This window comes from Mustela nivalis, assembly GCF_964662115.1.
Source record: "Mustela nivalis genome assembly, chromosome: 7".
NCBI lineage: Eukaryota > Metazoa > Chordata > Mammalia > Carnivora > Mustelidae > Mustela > Mustela nivalis.
The window spans coordinates 20,551,884-20,564,062 of NC_139026.1; the positions used below are offsets into that span (position 1 = coordinate 20,551,884).

At 36.3% G+C, this 12,179-nt stretch overlaps 1 protein-coding gene across 15 annotated transcripts in view; it reads left to right on the forward strand.

Moving 5' to 3' along the window:
* The window catches only part of ANKS1B (ankyrin repeat and sterile alpha motif domain containing 1B), a 1,113,310-nt gene that overhangs the window by 153,671 nt on the left and 947,460 nt on the right, over window positions 1-12,179 (forward strand). For all 15 annotated transcript variants that reach the window (XM_082739199.1, XM_082739197.1, XM_082739179.1 and 12 more), the window contains exon 5: window positions 9,924-9,999. In XM_082739199.1, coding sequence (XP_082595325.1) covers window positions 9,924-9,999 — 76 coding nt within the window. The remainder of the gene's footprint in view (window positions 1-9,923; window positions 10,000-12,179) is intronic.

Consider the following 12,179-nt stretch of genomic DNA (forward strand, 5'->3'; position numbering starts at 1 on the left):
CCCACATTTCCCTCTAGCTCTTGTTCCCTTTCTCTAATCCCCTTCATAACAGCATATTTAGAAAGAGTTGTTTTTATTCATTATATCATATTTCTTTCCCTCATTCTCTCTTGAAACTACTCCAGCTCCCTTAATCTGTTAAAAGTCTTTGTTTTTCCTGTTGGTGAAGGTGACTAATGGCTTCCGTATTTTTGGATCCAACAGCCAATTGGATTTATCGTTGGCTTTGACAAAGTAGATCTCTTTCCTCTTTCAAACTATTTTTTTCTTTTAATATCTGAGTCATCATTCTTTATTGCTTCTCTGCTCATTTTTGGTCTTACTTCAGGGAGGGTAGAGTCTAAGACCCTTAAATGCCTTCCATCCAGCCTTGCAGCTAGATAAATCTGTCAGACCTCACAAACCTCTCATCCATAGGAGTTGTTTAAGAATTAAACCTTTCTGCTTTCTTTCTGTTCCCTCTCCTGAGCCAGGCGTTATTTTAGTAGATATTTACATTGGAACTCTAAACTGCTGTAGTTGTTAGCTATTGCTGTTGCTACAATACTGCTGTACAACAAACATAGAAATCTCAGTGGCATACAGTAATAAGCAATAGCATTTTTTTTTCTCATTTACAGGTTTGTAGGTCATATGGGGAAGCTCTACTTCATGTTTTAAGTTTATCTGGTCTGCTTTGCTTTATGTGTCTATTCTCTTTCCCCTGGGACTAGTCAGGGGAGGGCCCAAGTAAGCCCAACCAACTAAGCACATTTTGGACCTCTGCTTTGTATCATGCAGATACCATACAATGCCTAAAGCAACTTCCAAAGCCAAGTCCAAATCAGGGGGTGGGGAAATAAATACTCCACCCATGTAAGTGGAAGGAACTGCAGCTATATGACAAAGAACATGTGAAAGGAGGGTGGAATAGTGTAATCTGTCTCACCCACACTCCATGGTTAACTGTTCTCATCTTCCTGATCTTGAAGCATCAGTGTCCCATGGCTTATACCTGTTTTCTTTCTGTCTATACTTGCTTCCTAGTTGACTTTATTTAGTCCTTTAACGTGAGATGACATCTTTGACAACGACCAAGTTTATTTACTCATCTTGGACCTTACCTGTGAGCATCCAACATTTCCAAAACTGAACATTTAGCTTCCATAACTCCTTTTCCCCAGATTTGCCTGTCTTCCAGTCTTTCCCATTTCAGCAAATGGCATTACCATCTTGCTGGTTGTTTAGTTGCCAAACTTCAGGATTTCTTTCATATTTACGTATAGCCCCTTAGCAAATCCTATTGGCTTTATGCTCAAAATTTGTCTAGAATTTCACTATTTTTTATCCCCTCCACTATTATCACTGTAGCTTAAGTCCTGTACATCTCCTGCCTCCAACCTTATTTCCACTTTTTTTTCCCCTTTGCTTCTGTATTAGCCTGCTCAGGTGACTATAGCAAAATCCCATAGACTGGGCAGCCTAAACAACAGACATTTATTTTCTCACAGTTCTGGAGGTTGGAAAGTCTAAGATCAAGATTCTGCCAGATGCTGTTCCTGGTGAGAGCTCTCTCCCTGGCTGTCTTCTTATTGTGTACTCAAATGGTCTTTTGTGCACAAACAGAATGAGAGAGAGAACTCTCTAGTGTGTCCAACTCTTTTTTTTTTTTTTTTAAGATTTTATTTATTTATCTGACACAGAGAGATAACAAGTAGTCAGAGAGGCAGGCAGAGGGGGAGGGGAAAGCAGGCCTCCTCTGAGCAGAGAGCCTGATGTGGGGTTCAATTCCAGGACCTGGCATGATGACCTTAAGGTCAGAGGCTTAACCCACTGAGCCACCCAGGCACCCTAGTGTATCCAACTCTTACAAGGACACCAATCTCATGACATAGGTTCCAACCCTTATGACCTCATTTAGCCTTAAATACTTCCAAAGACTCCTTTCAATCTGTTTTCATCAAAGTAGCTTTGAAGCCACCTTTGACTACTCTGCCATTTTTTACTTAGCTTTTGCCATAGTGGCCTCATTACTCTTGCTGGAACATAAGAGGTAAGCTCTTGCCTCGAGACCTTTGCTTTACTAACCCACATGACTTCCTCCTGAGCTTTCTTCAGGTGTCGGCTCAAATGTTACCGTAGTAGGGATGCCTTCCCTGACCTATCTCACCACCTCAGCAACTTCTTTTCCTTCCCTTGAACTGAAAACTCAGCTTTCCTGTAAGGGCACCATATTGCCACCAGCCATTTCAGACCAGGCTACCAGGCACTATGCTACATGAAAAAAAAAATTTGTTCCCTGTCCTCATGGAGTTGAGTGACTAGCAGAGAAAACAGAAAATAAAACCATAAACAAAAATTACAAATTCTGACAGTGCCATAAAGGAAATACACTGGATGCTGTGATTTTTGAATGAGGATGGGGAGGTCTCCCTTAGGATGTGCCACTTAAATTGTGCTAGTCTCAGAGAAGTGAGAGATAAGGCCATGGAAACAGATGGTTTTGAAAGAAAGAGAATATATATAGAGAAAAGAAGTTGAATCAAGAATACTCAGAATTTTTGGAAAAAGAGGTCTGTAAGAAAGCAGTTGTAAGAGGGTTGCCAAGATAGTACAGTTACATGTTATCAGTTTGTTCATTCATCACGTATTTATGGAGTGCCTGCTTTGTGCCAGGCATTGCCTGCTATGTGCCAGAGAATATACAGTAACAAAATAGATAAAAAGTTTTCCTAGAGAAGGAAAGATGACTCTATAACTCTTTAACGTATGGAGAAAAGAAAAGTAAGATATGGAATAGGACCTTGAAGTCAGAGCAGGTTCACAAGAAAATTCTTTGGTTGGCTGTTTTATTGCTGGATTGTGGAAGAGTTTGTATTGTGGAAGAGGGTGCAAGGATCCAGTGAAGACAATGAAATGGAAGATGCAAGAGAAGTGGTGAAGATACTTCATGAAATTCAAGAAGCAGGAGGAAGTGATAAGAGCACAAGTAGAGAATTAATTTTAAGGAGAATGGTTGCTTCCTTTGAGACACAAGTGAAGGAAGAAAGGATCGGTAAAGACAGAGGCTGGAGTCCCTAGTTAAATAGGAGGAGAGGTCTTCTTCTGAAGAGGAGGAATGCTGTTTCTGAATTATTTGAAGACATATTTCTCTTATGCCATTTCCCTCCAATCTAAACTTTATTATAACCTCTAGCTGTTCTTCATATGATGTTTTTGCAAGTCTTTTGTCATTTAGGACCCTCTTTTCTAGGCACATTCCAATCTGTCAATGTTCTGTAAAAGCTTATTATCTACAGTTGAACACAATACTCCAGCTATAGGCTAGCTAATGCAGGATACAATAGAACAGTTGCCTCTCAGCTTGTTCAGAAATCATGTATTTGTTTATAAAGGTTAGGATAGTGTTATCTTTTATCCTAAGAGATGCCCATATGGCTACTTGGTACTAGCCAGGATGCCCAGAGTTGTTATTGCTGAGTTAAATGCTATTCTAGTTGGCTTTCTTTATCTCCATGGAGGTTATCTTTATTCACTGGCTCTTATTTCTTATAATAGTTATGGGTCTTGATTCTCAAAGTTTTTCATCTCCACTGGCACCTGTGCTCTATTTTCTCTACTGATCATCACCACAGTCTTACTTTATATCTTGTCATTTTTGTTCTGTTCTGTCCTTTAGTAAAGAATTGGTCTTCCTTTATCTGGTCACTCTTTTTTTCAAGTTCAGGAAGACCGTGTTAAAGGTGTTAAATTCAGAAGGGAGAACAAGTGCTGGCAAGCTCTGACATTGCTACATTCCCTTTCTATCTGTTGTTTTGACAATCTGGTGGAATATATAGTCCAAGAAACCATTTTAAAACACCTTGAAATTCTAGATAAAGTATAACATATATTTCTTTATATGCATGACTGAGCTTCCACAGAAGCCACAAAAACACCTCAGGCTAAAAACAAAAAAGAAGGTAAAACCCAGGACTTTCAAACAGGGTCTCCTCTCTTCTATCACTTGTCTTGTGTGTGTGTGTGTTTCCCCATTTTTGGTGCTACTGAGATTTGACTTTAATAGACATTTCCAATCAATAAGAGAATTTCTTTTCCTTTCATTAGCAATTTAACTATTAACATTACTGTATATATCATTTCATTTCTTCTCTCTCAGCTGTTTTCACTACCACTTGTATTCAGAGGTGTTTTTTCATTAGTGGTGCTGAGATGTGAGTGCTTCATATCTCATTACTGGATAAATTTTGAGGTATTATCAACTGCATAACTGTTTGATCTGTCTTGGAAATGATTAAAAAATGGAGATGTTTGATCCATGGGAAAAGCAGGACCAAAATCCTGGGGGTTGAGAGGATTTGGGTTCACCTATTTTTGAGTTATTTCTTTGTATACATTCGACTTACTTGTTGAATATTTTGGACTAAATTCTATTTCACGAGATTACAACTTTTCAAGATTTGGTCAGTTATGGATTGTGGATTTGGGGTAGAGAGCTGAGATGAACAGAAGGGTACTAATTTGGGGTGCCTGGGTGGCTCAGTGGGTTAAAGCCTTTGCCTTCCGCTCAGGTCATGATCCCAGGGTCCTGGGATTGAGCCCTGCATCAGGCTCTCTACTCAGTGGGGAGCCTGCTTCCTCCTCTCTCTGCCTGCCTCTCTGCTACTTGTGATCTCTGTCTGTCAAATAAATAAATTAAAAAAGATCTTAAAAAAAAAAAGAACAGTACTAATGTCAGTGAGGGTATCAGAAACAGACTCAAGGTAGGGTGTAGTAAACTGGAGAATATTATGGAATTAACCCATATTTTGATAAGTAAAAGTCCATAGATTTGACATATTTAGATTCTGTACTATTTATGATACTGTACTATGATAGCAAGAAATGGTTCCTGATACTCTTTACCTTAAATTTTTAAGAACAATTCATTCCAGCCTCATGTTCTCTTACTAATAAGCTAATTATATCAACCAGGCTTAATGTTTATCATCTGGTAACCTTTTCTAGTTTTATTTAAGGGTTCAGTTTCTCCTTATCTAAAAGTACTAGTACTATTTAACATAATCTTTTTTTCTTGGATTAATTTAAAGGAGATTATCTATGTATACACATACACTATACATATATATGTAATTTAAAACACATGTATTTGTTTTACATACATAAAACATTACATACATGTAATTTAACAATATTAATATCATTAAGGTTTAAAAAATAAGTTTTCTAATTTTTTAGCAGCAACAATACAGTATTTTTCATTATTTATAGCTTAATAAAATATTTTTTAGTCTTATTTGTTGTTTATCATGTTTAACCCGCCCAATAAACCTACTAAGTTTTTAATATTTTATTTACAAAGAGATATGAATTTTCAGAGATATGAAGTGATTTCCCAATAGTTGTATAGCAACTGAAAGCCAAACTGCTACTGGGACCTAGGTCTTCTACATCTGTTTTCTCTAGAAGAATTGTTTATTTATGGTGAAGATTATATAATTTCATTTCCTAGAATAGTCCATTTCAGTGTCTAAAGTGCCCACTCTTTTGTATCAGAGTATCTAGGAAACCAAATTAGTACAAAAAAGTAAACATTATTGTTATACTTTTAAATAGTGTGTTTAGACTCAGCCTTCTCTTAATCATTCTTTTCATTTAACATTAGTTCTGGACCTCAGGTCTTTCTTCCTGAATTAAATCTTATGGAAGTTGTTTCAGTAAGGATTTGTAGTAACCACTTATTATTTAGTCTGTTTGAAAATGTTTTTATTTTGGTCTCATTCCTAGAAGATAGTTTGGCTGGATATAGAATGCTGTTATAGAATGGTGTTGTTTTCTTTTGACACATGAAGGTACTTTTTTCTGGCTTTATTGTTTTTGTTAAGAAGTCAGCTGTTCAGCTAATTATTAATTATTTTTAGACAACTAGCTTTTTCCCTTGGGATATTTGTAGGATATTCTCTTTATCTTAGGTGTTCTGTAGATTCACTGTAATATGTTCATAATGTATTCTTCTCACTTATCTTGCTTGGTATTTCTAGAATTGAGTATTAGTATCTCATTTGTCCTAGACACGTTTTAGCCATTGAATTACTTATCCCAAGCCTCTCCTTCTAGAACTCTGATTAGACATATCTTGAGTCTTAATTCTGTCCTGTCTTTCACATTTTCAATCTGTTTCTTTAAAGTGCAGTATGTACTTAAAAAGAAAATCCACCATCCAGTTCAATACTTGTTTTTCCAGCTCTATCTTATCTGTTATTAAACCTTTCCATTTAAGACATTATGTTTTCCATTTCTAGAATTGTTGTCTAGTTCATTTTCAAATCTGGCCAATTTTGATTCTTCTCTTCTTTAGTTATATTTGATATCCTCTTTTTGTTCTTCCATCTTATTGATCATATATATATATATATATATATACATATATATACATTTATATACTTATATATATTATATTCTGTAGCTGGTCATCATATGACGCGTGAAGTTTTAATAGGTTTTATTCTTTTTGTTTCTATGAATTCTTTCTCTTGGCTTGTTTTCTTTCATGTTCAGTGATTTCTGATTTTACATCTGTTTCTTAGAGCTTGAGCTGTTGGAATTATCAGACACCTGAGTTTAAAGTGTTGTTTTTTTTTTTTTCCGCCACGAAGATTTAGATCTGCTTTTACTAAGCATTTATGTTTGCCTGGTACTATACAAACGCAGGATATCACTTCCTTCTACATTTTTGGCTCGGAATCAGAGGGTTGTAGGAGCAGAGAGGTTGTGTAATTATGGCTCCAAGCCCATGTGAAAGCAGAACTGTGGTTAGAAATTTTGTGGGGAGTTGTTGTTTTTGCTACTCTGCTCCGCTTAAAACTAAGTGGAATAGAACTAAGAACTAGGACCAAGATCTAGGTAGACATTTTTAATTTCTCCTTCTGTGCAGCACATTTAATTTTTATTTAATTAGTTTATTTTTTATTTTTTATTGTTATTATTTTTACTGAAGATGTTGTTCTTTGGGAGTTTTCGATTATTTTAAAAGATTTTATTTATTTATTTGGCACACAGAGAGAGAGCACAAGTAGGCAGAGAGGCAGGTAGAGAGAGAGGGGGAAGCAGGCTCCCTGCTAAGCAAGGAGCCCAATGTGGGGCTTGATCTCAGGACCCTGAGATCATGACCTGAGCTGAAGGCAGAGGCTTTACCCACTGAACCACCCAGGCGCCCTAGATTTTTTTTTTTTTTTTTTGGAAGTAATTTCAGTGTCAATCATGGGGCTCCAACTCATGACTCTAAGATCCAAGAGTTGCATGCTATACCTGCTGGCCAGCCAGGTGCCCCTAGAAGTTTTAGATTTTTGCAGGGGTCCTTGATCTGTCTTCTCAGCTTTCTTGTGCTTCTTTGTCTCCTTCCCTCTTCCCACTTTCTCCTTGAGTAGCTGGTTAAAGCCCAAGCATTAGTCTGCTGGGATTAGCAGATTCCCTGTAATGGTTTCTTATTCCACTACAACCCTGGGTTCATAGTTTCTGTCCCTCCTTTCCTCCCCTAGGCTCTTAGGAATTCTATTATTTTTCCTTTTAATGCCTGTATTTAAAACATTATTTAGTTTTTCATAATATTTAAGGTATGCTATCCCAGGAAGAGTTTTTCTAACATATAGTCCACAACTTTTTAAGAATGGAAATCAAATTAATAATCAGAAAGTTGGTTGAAAAACACACTGACAGTAAAAAGAATTAGATTATTTGAAGGGATATTTTTTAGAAAATTAAAATAATAAAGCATTTGTGCCCCATATTGAGACTATTTTTTTAAGGAGTTAAATAAGTTTCCATAGTTTATTTTCCCTTCTGCACAGGGCTATATATTTATAAATTATTTTTACTTAAAAATTTTTTTAAGATTTATCCATCCATTTTAGTGAGGGGGAAGTTGCAGAGGGAGAGAGAATCTCAAGCAGACTCTCCAAGGAGCATGGAGTCCAATACAGGGCTCAATCTCATAACCCTGAGATCACCACCTGAGCTGAAACCAGGAGTCCAGTGCTCAACTGATTCTGCCACCAGGTGTCCCTTATTTGCATTTTCATTTGTGTCTCTACATATTATGACAGTTAAATTATAAGACAAATACATTTCAGTCATGCTTCCTTTGAAGATAAATTTAGATCACATTGATCCTCAGTCTCCTTAATAATGCATTCATAAACCATTTTAGATTGGGTTAATTATACAGTAAGATTTTATTGATTAACAAAGTTTTTACACTAAATGTTATTTTATGTTATTTTTACCTTGTATTGAGATTAGAATCCCACAGTAGAGGCCAGTTTTAGTACAAGGGGACAGAATTCCTGTAATAACAGTATTTAACACACACATGCACACATACTGAGGACCTAGAAATTTATTAAATCCTTGAGAGAAAAAGAAAAAAAAGTGAGAGAAAAACCTAGTGTTTGTATAGCTCAGAAAGTTTCTTCTTTGAAATTTTCCTTGATCATTTCAAGGTAGGAACCAATCCCTCCCTGCGTTTCTCAGGATTCTTCTTTTCCATGCTGTTTTCCTCCCCGTTTACCTTTTGCCCTCAAAAAAATTCTTTTTTTTTTTTTTTTTTAGATTTTATTTATTTACTTGACAGAGATCACAAGTAGGCAGAGAGGCAGGCAGAGAGAGAGGGGGGGGGAAGCAGGCTCCCTGCCAAGCAGAGAGCCCAATGCGGGGCTCGATCCCAGGACCATGACTTGAGCCTAAGGCAGAAGCTTTAACCCACTGAGCCATCCAGGTGCCCCAACAATTCTTAAATATGTACTTTTTCAAGGTACTTTAGTAGACATTAGGGATACAATGATAAAAAAAAAAAAATGTGGTCCACATTTACACTAAACTTACAGTTTGTTAAGAGAAAAAGACCATCAGATGACATAATGTAGTATAAGTGTTATGATTAGGAAAAAAATAGATTGATGTGGAATATACAGGAACAGCACTAGACCTAGGTATTAGCAATATCTTCTTATATGAAATTATATTCAAGCTGAGATTTGACATATAGGTCAATGGTTGTCAAAGTGTACTCCTAGAACCTCAGTATCACCTGGGAATTTGTTAGCAATGGAAAGTCTTGGGCCTATCCCAGTCTGCTGAATCAGAAGCTGGGAATAGGGTCCAGAAATCTGGCTTTTGACAAGCTCTCTAAGGAATTCCTATTCATGCTGAAGATTGAGAACTAGTGAATGGGTGATAGTGAGATAGAGGACTAGGGTTGGATCCCATTAGGCAGAGGGTTGGATCCCACTAGGCAGAGGGACTTCTGAGATCTCTAGGGACTGAGACTAATGTGAAAAATTTCAGTATGCCTGAAGCACAAGGTATAAGATCCTGAGGAGAATCAGGGAGGACAGGAGAAAGTGTGGAGAGGAGAGGAGGGAGAAGATCATCTGGGTTTTGTAAACCATATTAAATTGTTTAGATTTCCTTTATTATAAATATTACTTTGTACATCTGTTTCCTCAAATAGACTGTGAATATACAAGGGTTGACATCATATTTCTATACCTCAGAACACCCGTCAACTATTGTTGGGATATAATTGGTGTCTAATAAATGAATGCAATGTATGGATTGGGTGGAGTCAATGGATACTCACAAAAACCTCATGAGATAGTCATTACTGCCTATTTTTACACTTGAGAACAACCACGGCTAAGAGAAGGTGAGTCGCTTACCAATGTAACAAGGTCAAATGGCTATTCAGAAGCAGAGGTGTTTTAAAAATCTAAGCATTTGGATTTTGTTCTTAGAATCTCTTCTTTATTCTGTAGTACCATTCTGTCAGGGGGTGCTGAGATTACAGAGAATATGTACGGATAAATAAGGTCATAATTTTTTTTTTTTTTTAACTTATAAGCACTCCTAAAGCAACTGTGCTTTTCTCTTTTTTCTTTTTTTTCCAGACAGAAAAGGGGAGTGCACTTCATGAAGCAGCTTTATTTGGAAAGGTGGATGTTGTGAGAGTTCTGTTAGAAACAGGTAACTATCATGATTCTCCATGGAGATTATTCTGCCAAATAGAATTTCTATTTCAGGAGTAGACAAAGGGAAATGGCACATTTTTTTTTCATAATCACCTTTACTTTTTACCTTTGCTTCTCATTGCAAATGTGTATTCATACCATGTAGAATGAACCTCAGTGTTTAGATAAAATTGATATAAATATGCCCCTTTCTTTACTCCATAGATGTGTCAGTAAAAAGCTCTTACAAATTATAATTATATATATTTAAATCACATTGAAATATATTAGAGAATCTATAAGGAGGAAAAGGAATTCTCTGCCTTGTACAAGAGGGAGGAACTGATCCTTATGAAGTTATGAAAATTGTTTGGTTTATGAAAGAACATAACATTGCCCTGGTTTATTATATTGGGAACTATAGTAAACAGAAATTAGAGTTCTGTATCCTTAAGGTAAATTCACCTTGTTATTTCATCAACTGAGAGGCTCTTGTTTCTAAGCAGCAGTGATTTAAAGGGAATCTTTAAGAGGGAATGGTTTGAAGGAACAACATAGTAGGCTTGCCTTCATATGTATATTCTTAATGAAATAAAATAAAATTGAAACTGAGATTGGATTTTTTTTAGGATCAAAAATCATAGGTATAAATTCATACTTGGAAACAATTGATGTGAATCTTTTATGTTATGGACTATAGTTATATTTATTTTCCACAGTAAAAAAAAAGAAAACTATTGGCAGACTATGGCATTTTGATTATAGTTATACAAAGTTAAAATTTCATTTACATGTAATTTTGACATGTAACAGTGATATAATTAGCCTTATAGGCAACAAATCACATATGTGCTGATAACACATTTCTGTACAAATTTAAGCAAATACTTAATTATCTTGTTACAGTGAACTAACATTTGGGGCCAGAATCTGAAAATGGCTTTGTTTGCAGGTAGATGTCTGGAAAGTTTATAAACCTTTTTGGGGTAGTGAAAGCTATTTGCTACATTGAAATAAGTTCTTTAGTACAATAAATATTTTTAGAATTAAAATAATTCCAATGATGTTTTAGTTTACAAACGTCAAGAAGTATGATCACCAGGTAGATGATTGAGTATGGTTTACATTAAACATAATCTTGCATAAGTGAATAAGAGATATTTGACTTTGTAGCTGGACAAATAGTATTTGAACAGTACAAAATGTTATGCCTGAGTTTTCACGTCTGAGAGACCACCAAGGAGCCAACTGATGTAATCACATGAGGGTTAATTCAGCAAGCTTAAGCTTGGGCCCAAGTATACCCGACATAGCAGAGTAGGGACTTGGACCCTGAACAGATTACAGTCAGAGCTTTTAAAGGCAGAGTAGGGGTGGACTCAGGGGTGGGTGAGAACAAAGCGGGTGTTCAGAAGGGCTATCAGGGTAAAGAAGACTGTCAAGGCCTGGTTATTATCAAGCCAAGGTCATTTTTTCCTCTAATGAGGCACTAACATGAAGACAGTTGGGAGTTTCCTGGTGGAATGTCACATTCCTCCTATCAAGTGTCCTTGTTAGTGAGATTTAGCACTGGGACATTTGTAAACCAAGGGAGACTCCTGTCTTGCAGGATTGTGATCTTTGCAAGTTAACTATTTGTTCACACATACTACCGAGGGGAGGGGAGCGGGTGGTGAGGGGGTGCAAGGTGCCAGCTTTTGCTTTGTCAAGATGGCTATACTTATGTCAGGGCTAGACTCGAGGTGGGTACAGCCTTGTTTTCTTGGCCTCCACACGAAATAATCATCCTTTTTCAAATTTTGTGAGTACTCCAGTGTTTTAAGAGTGATACATTATTATTTAAAAAATTTTACCATATTTTACAAAATATATATATCACAGAACCATTATTATACATTAGGAATTGACATTCTAAATCAATAAAATTTTTCAGCTTGATAGCACATCATTTAACTAGCTATAATCCAAAGTAGCCTTAATTATAAAAAGCAATCTTAATGATTGGGTCAGTGCCCTTGAAACCTTAATCCATTATCAAGAATGTTCCTAATCTTTGGTAGCAGTATGCCCCCACCTTCTTTCTTAATAAAATTGTGTGTGTGTGCATGTGTGCGTGTATGTATGTGTTTGTGTTTAAGATTTAATTTTTTAAAAAAATCATTTCGGTGCTTGGTCTATTTATGTTTGATATTAGAG